Source organism: Pteropus alecto, unplaced genomic scaffold (assembly GCF_000325575.1).
Source record: "Pteropus alecto unplaced genomic scaffold, ASM32557v1 scaffold313, whole genome shotgun sequence".
NCBI lineage: Eukaryota > Metazoa > Chordata > Mammalia > Chiroptera > Pteropodidae > Pteropus > Pteropus alecto.
This window is the reverse complement of record NW_006434832.1, coordinates 407,972-423,109: the sequence shown is the minus strand read 5'-3', so window position 1 is coordinate 423,109 and position 15,138 is coordinate 407,972. Positions and strand designations below refer to the sequence as shown.

Here is a 15,138-nt window from a genome sequence, read left to right as displayed (position 1 = left end):
TTTTTTTTAGTATTGTTTAGCAAAAACAATAAAAACCCAAATTTTTTTAACCATCACTCATGTCTCAGGTTTGTGCGTGTGCTTCAGAGGCCCTGGATGGAGGGAATCTGAAAGTATGTCTTAAGTTTGACCTTTTTCTTTAGATTCTTTGCTTTCTACTCTTTACCATCTCTTTCCACCCTTTGAGAACATCCAGGAATGTGGTATAAAGTGTATAACTTAAGGGCGTCCAAGGTTGGGAGTTGTGTCTAAGTGGTGTCGGAGAATAAAGGGGCTGGGTACATGCATAAGACCATTTGTTACAGGACTTTTTAGAGGAAAAAGAGAGAAGACTGAGAAGTAAACTTTCGTATCTACCTGCCATTGGCCAGAACTTGATTTAAAGTACCAAGCCTTTGATTTGGTCTGCATGGAAATGTCGGCTTCTGGAGAAGGGAAAAGAGACTTTGCAAGACCTAGAAAACCTAAGAGGTGCAATTAAAGGAATGAAGGTGATTAGTGGGAAATAGTGGGCTGGGAGGAAGCTCTGCCATGTGTCCCATGTCATTTCCTTCCTATTAGTCTCTAGGTCTGAGTGGGAGACTGTGTGTACCAACTGTTTCTGGTAGGAAGCACATTTGACTCTTCAGTTTTAGTTTATGAAGTGATGTGGGAGAATCTTAAGCAATTCAACAGTTGGAGTTAATATGATGGGAAAGACAAGTATAGAAGAAGAATAAGGACTTTGGGGACAAATAGTTGGGTTCAAATCATATCTTCATTTCCTCACTTTGCGACTGTGGATAAGTCATTTCACCTGTCTGAGCCTTAGTTTCCCCAACTGTAAACATGGAAGTAATACCCATCTTCTAGAAATAAGTTATTTAAAATACTTAATACTTAGAAGGTGCTTTGTAAGTTTTAATGTAAATGTTAGCTTGGTCCTAGAATGGTTAAATCTGGAGATGAGACTGGATTAGATGATTTCCAGAGGCTCCAACGTTGTTTTAGAAGTCTTCGTTTAGATGGCATTATAAGTGAGGCTAATATGTAAAACATTTGGGCAGAGTTAGAGGTCTCAGAGCCCTGCCCTCTCAGTCTCATATCTCATCCCTGCCCCTTCCCTGGAGTCCCTGAGGAATCTCTTTGATTATAATTTGAAAACCACTCATTTTACAGAAAGAAGGGGAGTGAGTTACACCGGGGTTGAGTGACCTGTCAAGAGTACCACTGCTGCCTGTGGCGGCAGAGCTGGAACAAAACCCCAGGCTTTATCCACTTTTGGGCTCTTAATACTGCTCTGTGACTTTCCAGATTGTGGGCATGTGTACTGCTGATGGTTGTTTACCAGGTTTAGGATGGAACACAGATGAGACAGGTGAGTGGGAGAATTGTCCCCAGGATTGAAAGAATATTGAACTGTTAGGGGTGCAGAAGTCTTGAAACTGATGAAATGTGTACTGGTAATTTTGCAGTATCTCCTTGTCTTTGAGAAATTCCTCTTCCTCTCCAAATACACACATACCTCAGCGCCCAATTACTTCCTCACCACCATATGTGCCTTTGGGTTTACTGCTATTTAGAGCATCCAATCCATATACTATAAAGAGCCTTACCACATTGAGTTGATATTGAATTTGCTGTTTAAGTCCGAGCAGCTCATTACTGATTTCTGTTTATTGTTTTGAAAATTGCTGAAGCACTTCAATACTAGTTTAGGGGCTCCAGCCTGGGAACCACTGGTGCAGGGTAAAGGTTCCTTGACAATTTCGAAGCTAAGAATGTGTGTCAAGATCTGTACTCCTGTAAGTCATGTTGGTTGAAGAAGGAGTAGAGGTTTTTCAGTCATACACAAAAATAGAATTTGTAAGAATTTGTAAGAATGTATAATGCTAGAAGCTACACTGTGGTAAGAATGTATAATGCTAGAAGCTACAGTGTGTAGGGTGAGTGGTGGGGTTAAGAGTTTGGGAACTGGGATCAGTCATCTCTGAAGATAATTTTTTATGGGATGGATTTGCATTCTTGTCGCTGCTGGAGGCCGTGGGTGCCATAGAATTCTCTCTTAAGAAACTTGAAATCAGCACATAGCACCTAAACTTTGAGTTTAACAAAAAAAAAACCACAAAATACCTTACAGGTGAAAAAGGGATACTATCTAGATCCTAAAACGCTTCTTCCTAACCCTTGCACTTTTGAAAATGTGGTGTACTTCACGATGTCAAAAGAAACTTGCCAACTCATTCCCTCATTCCTGGCCCACAAAGTATAATAATCAGTTCTGTTTTATACTACCATGCCTTGCTTCAAAGCCACCTGTGAAGCCATCCTTGGCAATTAAAATGGAACGTGATTCCTGTCATTTATATCATGTCACGTGGCATGTATGACTTGCATTATAGTTATTTGTTTAGGTTTATCTTTAGTGGCCTAATGGGGAATTTTGAGACTCCAAGGATTATGACTTTACATGCACCCAGCCATTGATGTAAGACCAAAGGTAGTGTTTTGAAAATCATTAGTTTAATAACTGAGTCACCTGAGCCAAGATGAAAAGTGATCCAGGACTGATTTGAGTTTTGAGGAAAGCTTGAAGTCAAGTTTGGAAAGAGGGCAAGGGACAGTAAAGGACATGACAGGAGATGAGAGGAAAGTATACTTGGTTCCAGCCTGAGAAGCAGCAGGGCTTGTCTCCAGTTTTCTTCAAAGCAGACTTTGGCAGCTGGAGCCAACACTGGTCAGATTGTGGCCTCCTTGTCCCATTTTCCTTTAATTTTCAATTTTTTGAAAGTCTAAAATGGAACTAAGTTTCTTTCTTAACTGACAAGGTAAGGTGAGGGTAAGGTATATTTCTAGTGACTTCTCAGCTAACCTCTCCCCTTTCTCTCTACTACTCCAATGCTGACTCCAGCAGGTAGTCTCAGTGAAGGGGCTAACAAGTGGTTTATTTTGATCTGGCCCTGCATTCTGGTCTTTCCTTGGTTTAAAGTAGTACTTACTGTAGGGAGGTACATTTAGTACTCTAAAGAAACTATTCTGGAGGGTGGCCTCTAAGATGTGACTTAAGCTGAAATTTGAAGAACAAGGTGCTAACAGAGTGCTTGGATAGAGGGAACAGCAAGTGCCAAAGTTGAGGTTGACGAGAGCTTGGAATGTTTAGGAACTGCTAGAAGACAGGTGGCTGAAGCCTTGTCAGCAGGATGGAGAAATAGCCAGATCGCGCAGGGCCTTGTAGCCATCGTAGGGACTTGATTCTGTTCTTGGCACAGTGGGGAGCTGTTAGAGGGTTTTAAGGTGTCAAGGGATTTAGTCCAACGTTAGGTGGCAACATTGGAAGAGAAAGACTTGCATTAGGCCATTGCAGGAGTCTAGGCAAGAGATGGTGGTGACCGTGATTTTAGGACTGATAGGACCTATTGATGGATTGTAGGTGAGAGAGAGAGGAACTAAGAATGACTTCTAGGTGGATGACAAACAATGAGAGAGCAAGAGGTTTGTGGAAAAGTCAAAGAGTTTTGTTTTGCCCATGAAACACTGAAGAGCAGATGGTAGATGAGCAAGTGGAAATCGATTCTAGAGTTAGAGGACTGGGCCAGAGCCTAACATTAGTTGTTACCTCATCATGAACTCCAAGAAGTTGAGAGGTGAGATCCATGGCCACAGTAGATGTTTTGGCTTCTCATAGAATGGGGGCCTTCTTCCATTGTAAAGGAAGTAGAAGACAGTACAGTTGCAAGTGAGTTTGTAGATTCGATAGGGAGGGGAGGGTGAGGGACCTTGTGTCCTATGGCTCAGTAAATGAGGGAAATACTGGAAAATTGCTGAGTGCCCTTTAGAGGTGTGTACTCGGTGTAGCCAGGTGCTCATCGTGTGGCTTTGTGTTAATTGTGTTGAGTTGCTTGGGTGCAGACACAGAAAGTGGATAGTTGGGTACAACCAGGGCGTTCATCAGGTCTGTATGGAGGGAGAAGGGAGTTCAACTGAAGATATTTGCAAGGGAGTAATTGTAGTGACGGACTCTTCATGCCTACAGATGGATGCTGTCATCAAATACACTTTTTTGTTTGGATTAGCCTTTTTTTGTGGCTTTGTGTTAATTGTGTTGAGTTGCTTGGGTGCAGACACAGAAAGTGGATAGTTGGGTACAACCAGGGCGTTATAGGAAGGATATGCAGCTATGTAAATCCAGAAGTCGGTGTGCAGTGTGCAAAATATAGGTTGCTTCCAGTGCCAGGGCTGGCCCAAGTGTGGTATCGGAGGCTCAGTACAAATATCCCAGCACTTAGAAATGCCAGAGACCTTCAAGCTCAAGTGGAACAGTCCAGTCTCCTGGTTTAAATATCCTCTCTATAGCGTCATCCACAGACTGACCCTACTTGAGTACTTGGGTTGATGGGGAGCTTACTGCTTTGAGAAGTGCCCTTTAGTCCCCTGAGCAGCTGCTCATTTCTAGAACTAGGCTCAGGTCTCCTGCATGCTAGTCCTTGCTCTCTAGGATGTTTCCTTTTCCTCACAGCCCTTGGGTAAGAGGCATAGGAGTTGCTAAACTGGCAAATGTGACTGGGAGCTGTCTTGTCTTTAGTGAAATGGCTTATTTTTAACCAACTGTTCCAGCCTATTAAGAGCTTTTAAAAAAATCTCGACTATAATATTCTAGTTATCCTTGTCAGTTCCAATTTTTACAAACTGTCTTCTGTTTTCATCTTATCCAAAGGGATATCATGAGAGTTTAATAAGATCCAGATGTTTGTCTATGACTGCCATCTAGTAACCCTGTCAAAAAGGGAAGTCAAGTTGTTTGGGTATAACTTACTTTTTAATGAACTGACGTGGGCACCTGATGGTCACGTTTTAAGTAACTGGTCAGATAACATTCAATGAGCCCTTTTTGAATTTTGTTAATTGTTACACTTGTCTGACTTGAAAATTGGAAATTTTGTTGAGCCAAGTCTCTGGCAACCTTCTGTTTGTAATGTTTTCTCAAAAATTATTGACAGTGATTCCCCAGTTTTTTCCAGTTTAATTTTCCTGAACCAGATCACTTGAATTAACTCAAAGGGACTCAGTCTGATCAACCAACAGCTCAGATTCATATCCTAGGTTGCTTTTCCCATTCTGGGGATAATCTGTTATTCACCTATAGACCACGACTTCTTAGAGGGGTGTTTGGCTGGCATGGAGAACTCTAGCTTAGTGATTAGGAGCATGGCTGGACTCAGACAGGCCTGAGTTGTGTATGATTTCACCTTAGCCATTAATTAGCAATATGACTTGACAACTTACTTAGCCTTGCCAAACAGCAGTTTCCTCATCTGTCAAATGAGCATCTCAGTTGAAGATTAAATGAAGCCTTTAATGAGATGCCTGGCCCTTAGTAACCATATCTTCTATATGGCCATTATTATTCTCTTAAGAATTATGTTGGGCAGAGCTAATGAACACACTGGGGAACCTAGCAAGAAAGTTACTTGTTCGGCCTTCTAGGGCCAGGCAAAAGCGTTGAGTACAGATACTCTGTCCCCAGACCCCTCTTTGTTTCAAAAAGAGATACTGGGGACTCCTTGAAAGCCAGAGTGGAATATTTTGAGCTTTGGATTAGTGGGAACAATAGAGTTCATTCCTTTCTTTCGTGTCCAGATAAGACAGGTGAATTCTAGATGATGGCAGATTTGTTAGGCAGGCAGTGTAGAAGGACAGAGGAGACACCTGGCTCCTTCCTGACGTGAGGATGGGTTCCAAGGGGCTTCAAGCTGCCATCCTGATAAGAGAGCGGGGTGTAGGTTCCAGAAGGGAGAAAGCGGGCAGGAGGAACCTGTTCTTAGAAAGGCAGGGTAGGATCCTGCTCCCCGGATATTAAGGCCACAAGGCCTTGGAGATTTCTTCAACCCGTCTCATCCCCACCCTCAGGGCTGTGGCTTCCTTGAGAGCTGATTACTGCTTTTGGGAGTGGGGCTCTGGCCAGAGGCCAGGAGGGCAGGTAACTAGACCTGAGATTCTTTCCACTGGCAATCCTGGGCTGGAGCTGCACTCTCCCAGGAGTATCGTGACTGCATTTGGCTTCCATGGCCTGAGGCCTTGACCTCAAAGGCCAAATTAGGTCAGAATCTGAGGATCTATGCTGCAGGCAGGAGAAAGCAAAATTTCTCCAAGGGCTGTATGGGAAATAAGTGAGGTGGAGTTTGGAGTAGGAGTAAAGGAGTCTGGAGGATTAAAAGGACTGCCTTCTGTGATGCTTTTCATCCTAAGTAGGAATAAGGGAATGAGAATGGATGGGGACGGGGAATCAGGATGCTGGGGTCTCTGGCTGAGATGGCTCTTACCAGAAATCTGGGTAGCAGGTAATCATAGGAAATGGAAGATTCCTTGAGACCACTTTGGGGAACCCAGCAAATGATAAGACCCCTGAATGGTGTCTGCTTTTATTTTTCTCCCCCAGCATTACCATGCTTGTCCAGGGTCCTGGGTGGAGGAGTGAGGCACGAAGGTCTTGCAGCACCCGTGATGCCATCCTCACCCCAGCCCTCAAAGGGCAAGGATGGGGCAGATGTGGCTACTCCTTCCTTAGAGTGGCCATGGCCAAAATGGTGGTATCCGCTTTGCTCAGGAATCTAGTGGCAACATGCCCAGCACCGTGCACCTGCTCAGCCTCCCTCCCAGGCTCCCTGACAGAGTCTGGCTCTTGGAGCTGAGCCACAATAATCTCAGCTGCCTGCCAGGTGGCTCCTTCCAGGGCCTGTGGGGACTGGGGGCTGCTGATTTCTCACAACGTCCTGTGGGATCCGGCTGGTGGAGCACTGGGGGACCTGGGTTTCTTGGAGCAGCTAGACCTCAGCCTCAACCAGCTGGCCTGCTCGCCCCTGGACTTCTCGGCTACCCTGAGTTCTCTGCTCTGCCTGGACCTCTCTCACAACTGCTTGCTACCCTGGACCCCTGTAGCCTGTGGGGCCTGGGGAACCTGAAACAGCTCAACCTGAGCCACAATCAGGTGGCCGAGTTGGGCACAGTGGGCTTGGGGGCCTCTTTCACCTACACTGGCTCTTGCTGTCTGAGCACAAGCTGCAGCAAGTTGGTGCAGCTGTGGCCACCAAGCCAGGCCTGGTGGTCCTCTCTGACTGGGAACAACATCAGCAAGCTGGAGACTGAGCCATTTGCAGCCCTATGGGCACTGGGCCTCCTCACTCTTGTAGGCAACTGTCTGCAGCACCTCGAGTTCAAAGTGATGGTGGATATCTGGACAGCAGGCACGTGGCTGCTGCTGGCCAGTAACCTCTGGGTATGCAACTGACCTGCAGAGGGCTTTTGGAAAGCTGGGCCAACTTTGGCACTTGTGTGTGGCTGACCTGGGCACCTGGTGGGGGCAGTGCTGAACAGTGTGAAGGCCTGGCTCGGCCTGGCTGAGATGGCTACTGTGCTGTGGCTGTGGTCATGGCTGAGGGCAAGCACAAGCAGGGCCCCAGAGGAGCTGGAGTGTGGAAGAGCCCTCTGGAGACAGGAGGCGCTGCAGAGAGAAGTTGAGGCATCTGGATTGAGGAGAGCAGATGGACCTGTGGAAGAGGAAAAGATGTTCCTCGGAAGTTTTTCAGACTTAGCTGTCTGCCCAGATGGGTGGGAGGAATGGTGTTGGGTGGAAAGACAAATGGCTGTGTTCATCTCTCAGGGCCTAGGATCCCCCACTTGCCTATTCCTCTCCTTGGATCTAGCACAATGCCAGCATCTTTCCCAGTCCTAAAAAGAAGGATTTGGCCCCTAATCCTTCTCAACACCCCTCTGAGGAAGAGGGATGGGGGTATCGAGGAAAACTATTAATCCTATTCTCCTTTCCCCTACCTCATACATGTCCCTGGTGTCTTGGGGACTTATCAGAAGCTAGTTGTTAAAGTAATGATGGAGGTAGGCTGGGGTAGAGGTATTCCTGTTGGCAGAAACCAGGCAGGCTCCTAGAACTCTTTTATGAACATACATGACCCCGTTTCCGGTCCTCAACACCGTAGCTCCTTACCAAGGGCTATATATCTTGTCCCATTTGAATCAAGGACAGGTGAGATTGGAAAAATAAAACCAACTGTAAAGTTTATTCTGTACTATGCACCTGTATTATATTGAAAATTTACTTCTTGTGGTTGTCACTGGTGGGCAGGGGAGGTAGGCAAAATGACATCTAATCCAGGCTTTCTCATTCTCCTTACCTGGTGATCCCTCCCCTAGCATACACCTACACAATTCCATTCCCTAGTTTTTGCATGGATATATTCCTCTCTCACATTCTTTCTGATAAACTCAGACTTTACCCTAGTGACTTTGTAAAAGATTAGATGTGAAAAGGTGTTTTGTTATCCAGCTTTCACTGCTTTTAGAGAATTTTTAATTCACATTGTTAGAAATAGTGTTTGGACATGATCCCCCCCTCTTCCTATGGGAACTAGAAATTTCCCCTGAACTAAATGGCCTATGGGAGTGCTTGTAGATGAGAGAAGCAAGGTTAGGGGTGGTGCAGGAAGATAGGTGGGGGCAGCTTTGTGGCAATCCCAGAATGCCCAGAACGTTTGCCCATTTATTTATTCAAAAAAGTAATTAAGTACCTACTATGCACAAAACGTAGTGGAAACACTTTTGTTCATTTATCTATTCAGTACATACTTTATGAATGTATCCTGTATACTAGGCCTGGAGTATATAATAGTAAATAAAAAACAGCCACATGGAGCTCACAATCTAGTGTTAATCTAGTCATTAACAAGAGAATCACAAATATGTAATTGCCAGTGTGCTAAGTGATTGAAAGGAAGGTGCTTGATGGTTATGAAACCATAAAATAGGGGAGCTGAGAACAAATGAGGACAAAGAAGGGGAGACCATTTGGAAGCCTGCTGCAGTTAAACCCACAAAAGATGGTAGTTTGAGCAAGAGCCCGAGTATTGGAGCTGAAGAAAATCGACTGATTTGAGATGTCTTTTATGTCCACATCAGACCTCTCTCCTCTCGGGACAAGAAAGGCAGACGAAGACCAAACTTCTCTACAGGTGACTCTTAGCCAGGACAACCTCTTACTTTGAACTTGAACAGAAGCAGAGGGATTTTGTCTGGGGTGTGTGTATGCACCATTTATTGAACCCCAACTATGTTCTAGAACCAACATGGTCACATTTAAACCTCACAACACCCTATGAGGTAGATGTCTTTTTCCATTGCACAGATGAATCTGGAAAAGAGTAGGCGATATGCCCAAAGTCATAGTTGGAGTTAAGATTGAAGCCCAGGTGTAGCTGCATTCAAAGACTGGTTCGCTTCATTACATCTACGGCTCAGGACCTGTGATGTCCTGAACTCACTGTTTCTCCCTCTAGTCTAGTTTTCAATTTTGCAGCTACCGGGAGGGGCCCTTAAGCCTCTATGGGCAGAGGGAAAGGCTGAATTACGCAGCTAGAACGCCTCCTTCGGATCAGAACTAGAGAGTGAGAGCCTTGTTTCCCGACGGAAGTGGGGGAAAAAAAAGATCCGTGAGATCGGAAGTTGCGTGTCGCATTCCCGCGCCGGCTTCCCTGAAGGGGGTGAGGCCTCAGCGGACTGCCCTTCCCCAAGATGGCGTCGAAGGTGATTTCGCGACGGTGGATGCTGCAGCTGCTCATGCAGTTGGGCTCAGTGTTGCTCACACGCTGTCCCTTTTGGGGCTGCTTCAGCCAGCTCATGCTGTACGCCGAGAGGCCCGAGGCGCGCCGGTGAGCGGCCCTACGCGGTCACCCCTTGCGTTGCGGGGCATCACGGCGCGTTCCAGGAACAGGGATGCGGTGAAGTGGGGAAGAAGTTTGGGCCCAGAAGTTGGGACCCTTGGACTGGGAGGACTGAGGACCTCGGACTTGTTAGGGGCTCTAGTCCAGAGCAAAGTGAGCATTGAACATAGTGCGGGGGTCCCGGCCATGAGAGGGGGCTCTGGTTTGGGGGAGAAGTAGAGTTAGCGGGAAGTCAGGGGGTGTCAACGTTCTTTCCCCCGCCTTCATTCTGCGTTGTTGCTTTCCCACTCCCGGCTTGCAGGAAGCCCGACATCCCAGTGCCTTACCTGTACTTCGACATGGGGGCGGCTGTGCTGTGTGCCAGTTTCATGTCCTTCGGGGTGAAGCGGCGCTGGTTCGCTCTGGGGGCCGCACTCCAGCAGGCTATTAGCACCTACGCCGCCTACATCGGGGGCTATGTCCACTACGGGGACTGGCTGAAGGTGAGCGCCTCGGCCCCGGGGAGGACTTCGTTAGGGTAATGGGGAGCCCGAGGCCATTTCCCGGGGCAGTTGGGCATTGCGTGGTGTTAGCCAAATGCTCAGGGCGGATCCTGGGAAGGCCGAACTTCCAAGAGTGTGGAGATTATTATAGGCTGCAACAATGGAAGGATCTTATAGCCACACAAGCTTTCTTTTCAGAGTGTGGAAACAGGTCCAGGGATGGGAAACAGACTTAACCAAAGTCATACCGTAGTAGCATTACAGATGGGACCAGAACGCAAGTCGCCTCGTTCCCAGAACCCTTTAAAACCATTAGTTTAGTAATCTCAGACTCATAGGGCAAAATGAACCTTGGAGAGTGCCTGGTCCAACGATTTGATTTTATGAAATTTAATTAATCCTAGTGCAGCGTTTAAGTCTGTAACATCCAGAGCTTGTGCCACGCATTGCAAATTTGGAGATAATCCGAGACAAAGGCACTACATGCAAGGAATGGACTGTCAGTAGGGGAGGCAGATGTGTGAACAGCTACAGGACAGTGAGCTCAATGAGTTTTTTTGATGGAACAGACCATACTATATAGCGGAAGGAACATGGGGATTCGAGTCTGCAGACCTGGGGATGAGAAAGGGGCAATATTTGTTATCTGGGTTCTGCCACTTGCTTTCTGTAGGACCTTGGACAATTTTATTAACCCCTCTGGGCCACTTCTGATAAAAAGAATTATCTTTTACTGCTGTACCTGCCCACCACACTTAAAAATGGTAAGAGGGTTTATCATACGGAAGGGGCTATATAGAAATGGGCAGTTCTGTGCTCTGGGCAGTCAGGAGAAATGTGGTGCTTGCAGTTCCTGATTGGGGTCCCCTTGCCTTGGCCTAGGTCCGTATGTACTCACGCACAGTTGCCATCATCGGTGGTTTTCTTGTGCTGGCCAGCGGTGCTGGGGAGCTCTACCGGCGGAAACCCCGCAGCCGTTCCCTCCAGTCCACCGGCCAGGTCTTCCTGGGCATCTACCTCATCTGCGTGGTAGGTTGGGGAACTGTTGGCTGGAGCTGCTTGACTGGGAGTGAATGTGAGCGCATGCCTGGCAGAACCCAGGAGGTGGGCAGAATAAAGCTCTGTATATAGGTCCCTGTGGCCTGCCCCTGGGAATTGCCCCTGCCAGTTTCTGGGCCTCAGAGGCCCTCCAAGTGCTGGAGACCTGGCCAAGAGTCCCTTCTTCCAATATTATTGACACTAGGGAGAGAAAAGGCTGGATTGACAATTCACCCTCAGGCTTGAAAGCCAGAAGAACAAGATGGACTGGTCTTCTCATGGCTTCAGCTCCCAGAGGACTGGGAGAGGAGACAAAGAGGTTTGGCAGGGTTTAGGCCCCAGCTGGGACTCTGCCACTTAGAGCTGATGGGGCCTTCCAAAGGCACAAGTTATGGTCCTTGTTGATGCCTTTAGGGGAGACTAATATGGATGGGCCCAGGCTACTTGGCCTCATCTTAGTTACTGGGCACCATCTCCCATGTGCAGAGCTCTGGATTCAGAGATGAGAGCCCCAATCTGACTGTGGAGACACATCCCCACCTTTCTGAGTTCCCAGGGGGAGAAAGGACATAGGCCCTAACTTTATGGAGCTCCCTAGTCTGAGGGAGAGATGCAGGCCCTACTTTTAGAGAACACCAAGTCTGAGAGGGGAGTCAGAAGGCCGCCTTGCAGAGGATGACTTGGAGTGCCATCTTAGGGGTGGCCTTCCCCCAACAGACTCTTCAGCTTGTTAGAAAGTCTTAGAGGATGTTTTGTCTCTAGGCCTATTCACTGCAGCACAGCAAGGAGGACCGGCTGGCATATCTGAACCATCTCCCAGGAGGGGAGCTCATGATCCAGCTATTCTTCGTGCTGTATGGTGTCTTGGCCCTGGCCTTCCTGTCAGGCTACTATGTGACTTTGGCTGCCCAGATCCTGGCTGTACTGCTGCCTCCGGTCATGCTGCTCATTGATGGCAATGTTGCCTACTGGCACAACACACGGCGCGTTGAGTTCTGGAACCAGATGAAGCTCCTTGGAGAGAGTGCGGGCATCTTTGGGGCCGCTGTCATCCTGGCCACTGATGGTTGAGTTGCACAGCAAGAGGCTGAGATGGGTACAGGACCCATTGAAGGCCACCCTACCTTCCACCTTGCTGGTCCGGTTATGTTTATTTATGCTTTTTGGTGTGTTTGATCCTTAGCTCTGTGTGTGCGTGTGTGTGTGTGCGTGTGTGTGTGTGTGTAAAAGGTGGGCCTGTTCCCCAATTCCTGGGCTTAGCCCTTGGGGCAGAGAGCCCTCATGACGATGCCTTACAGGTTTTTTTTTTCCTGTTTGTTAGGAGGAAAGCTGAGGCTGGCTGTTTCTCAGGTCTCCTGTCCCAGAGAACGGATAAGGCAGGGCCAGGGTGGGGGTACTGAGCGTGGGAGACAGAGGAAAGAAGACCAAGAACCAGAAGTGAGCGAAAGTGAGAAATTCGTTTCTGAACTTGGCAGATGAAGCGAGGCTCCATAGTGCTTTTCAGAGACTAAGAGTATGTATATTGACACGTAGATCAGCCCAGGAGGAGCTATGGGGCTGGGCTTCAAAGAAGCCAACCTATGGGCTTCATAGGTTGTTAGGGTATGTCAGGGGCCGAGATAGCACTGGCTGTCACCCACCTTGAGAGCAGAGCAGGCCTCAGTCTACTCGGGTGTGCAGGGGTGGAGCAGGCAGCAGCCAACTTGCGGCCTCCTGCCTTCTGTTTCCAACTCCATGGTTGGCCTGGTGAGGGTGAGTGCCTTCCCAAACACCAGACCACACAATTCTCCAAAAATAAACATTTTATATAGAGATTTGGCTTTGCTTCTCTATTCTCCCCATGGGGCACTTTGCTGTTGGTTATGACTGATCTTTGTTTTCTTGAAAAACAGTATCCAGTTAAGCCCCACCTTGGTCCTCATGTGATCTTTCCCCTGTTCTGAGAGTTCTCACCGTCCTTTGGCTCTCTTTTCAAGAATTTCCTAATTTTCCCTGTAGTGTATGCTTTGACCTCTCACCTCAATCTCTCTTGTAGCTTTTATTCCCCTCCTCATTTGGTGCCAACTGTTTTTGGAGAAATCTTTGGTGAGCGCAACTAGAAGGAGAGAACTAACATTAAGTGTCCATTGTGAGGCTGAGGTGTTTACATTTTACAGATGAGGATATGGAGGCTCAGAGAACGTAAGCAGCTTGCCTCAAGCCACAGGGCAAATCCAGCCACAGAACTGGATTCTAGGTCAAGTCTAATGCCCATGCCCGGATGTGTACTCAACACCATCCCTCTTCTGAGGGAAGACAGCGGCCGCTGTTGGAGTTTGGTTTTGTCACAGCCCCTCATGTGCCATGGTGGTCTCTTAATTGACCCTCTCCCTACTTGTTCATGCACCTCCTGACAGAAAAAAGTCCCAACTATTGGCACATCGTGGGGGTCAAAAATGTTGAAACCTCCAGCTTTGGACTTCTGCCAGTCTGAGGTGTTCTGCTCCCATAAAGATGGAGACATAACCTCTAGTGGGGCCTAGGACAAACCTGAAATGGAGCTGGGGTTGCTCTTGGTCTGGTCTGTGGAATGGAGAATGTTTCCTAACTTAGGATTAGGGGAGCCCCTCTGGGGGCTGTGTTTGAGGGAGATAGTGTCAGCATTCAACCTGGGGGCCCTCCATCTCATTTAGCACCTCTGTTCCTTCTAGGAGCCCCTGGTTCCTCAGCCCTCAAGATTTTGCTCCTAGAGGAACACTGCTCATTTCCTTTCACATGTGAGCTAACTCTCAGACAAGTATTTGCATTTTAATTGAGGCCTCCTGAAAAGTTACAAGACCCCCAAAAATGAAAATGCATGGTAGAATATCAGGCAGATCGGGGTGATGTTTAGGCTAGGGAGCCTCAGAACACAGCACAGAGGCCACAGAAACTGGCCCACTCTTAAGTTTAGGCCTCAAAGGCAAGACTCCCCCCGCCCCCATCCCTAGACTGAAAATTGAAGGCCATCTGGTTGTGGCTTTGGAGCATGTGGAGGTTTGGGGTGGGCCCTTCTCCTTCCTGTGCTTGTCCCACTTTGGCCCCGTGGACAGAGTAGAGTAGGGGATTGCTTCTTCGTCTGCAGCTCACTCAGCCAACAAACGTGTGGCTGCCTGGTGTCACCTCCAGGCATGTTTTTTGGTCTTCCCTGGCTATCCCAGGGCCTGCAGGGCTGGTGGTGAGGGTCAGCTGCCTGGGTCAGAAGCTGGCTTGCAGAAGGAGTCCGGCAGCCCCTTGGCGTGGTTGACCAGCTCATAGGAGTCTCGGATATCAGCCAGGCCAAACCAGAAAAAGATCCACTGCTTGTTGGAGAAGCTGCCATCGCTGTGCTTGAAGTACCTGGGGGTGTGGGGGGTGGGGAGCTTTTAGGGTAAGGCCAGTGCTCACTACTCTCTAGTTCATTTATTGAGGACTTAACTACATGCTAGACACTGCTAGGACCTGTTGTCTGTTATCTGATTTTACCCTCACAGCAGCAGCCAAGACCTGGTCATATTATGCTTTCACAGAGAAGCAACTAAAGCAGAAAAGTTTGGTAACTTGCCAGAGTCACTCTGCTATAGTTAGAGTGAGGACATCCCTTGCTCTCTTCACACTGCCTTGGCTGTGCAGCCAGGGAAGGGTTTCTTGCTCATCATTTGGTACCCACAGGGTAGTGGGGAGTGACTCACAGCAGCAGCCAAGACCTGGTCATATTATGCTTTCACAGAGAAGCAACTAAAGCAGAAAAGTTTGGTAACTTGCCAGAGTCACTCTGCTATAGTTAGAGTGAGGACATCCCTTGCTCTCTTCACACTGCCTTGGCTGTGCAGCCAGGGAAGGGTTTCTTGCTCATCATTTGGTACCCACAGGGTAGTGGGGAGTGAGGGGATAGTTGCTGAAGAAGAGGTGGG

At 47.8% G+C, this 15,138-nt stretch overlaps 2 protein-coding genes and 1 long non-coding RNA gene across 3 annotated transcripts in view; 2 read left to right on the top strand and 1 right to left on the bottom strand.

Annotated features, from left to right (window-relative positions):
* Positions 1–6: 6 nt before the first annotated feature.
* LOC112478440 lies at positions 7–2,350 on the top strand. The gene is made up of 2 exons (XR_003045830.1): positions 7–491; positions 1,159–2,350. It is a non-coding gene; the product is annotated as an uncharacterized LOC112478440 (long non-coding RNA).
* Positions 2,351–9,490: 7,140 nt separating this feature from the next.
* Positions 9,491–13,039, top strand: TMEM101 (transmembrane protein 101). The gene is made up of 4 exons (XM_006910099.3): positions 9,491–9,695; positions 10,009–10,189; positions 11,072–11,218; positions 11,990–13,039. Exons 1-4 carry the CDS (start codon positions 9,559–9,561, stop codon positions 12,296–12,298), a joined length of 774 nt encoding a protein of 257 aa, XP_006910161.1. The 5' UTR covers positions 9,491–9,558; the 3' UTR covers positions 12,299–13,039.
* A 134-nt stretch (positions 13,040–13,173) lies between these two features.
* NAGS (N-acetylglutamate synthase) overlaps positions 13,174–15,138 on the bottom strand; it is a 5,615-nt gene continuing 3,650 nt past the window's right edge. The window contains exon 7 of the mRNA XM_006910098.2: positions 13,174–14,584. Coding sequence (XP_006910160.1) covers positions 14,431–14,584 — 154 coding nt within the window. The 3' untranslated portion in view covers positions 13,174–14,430. The remainder of the gene's footprint in view (positions 14,585–15,138) is intronic.

Bases quoted from the DNA above. Each gene is read 5' to 3' on its own strand.
- TMEM101 (XM_006910099.3), top strand. From the start codon at position 9,559: ATGGCGTCGAAGGTGATTTCGCGACGGTGGATGCTGCAGCTGCTCATG. The intron at 9,696-10,008 runs GTGAGCGGCCCT...CCCGGCTTGCAG, and splicing joins GAGAGGCCCGAGGCGCGCCG to GAAGCCCGACATCCCAGTGC. The intron at 10,190-11,071 runs GTGAGCGCCTCG...GCCTTGGCCTAG, and splicing joins ACTACGGGGACTGGCTGAAG to GTCCGTATGTACTCACGCAC.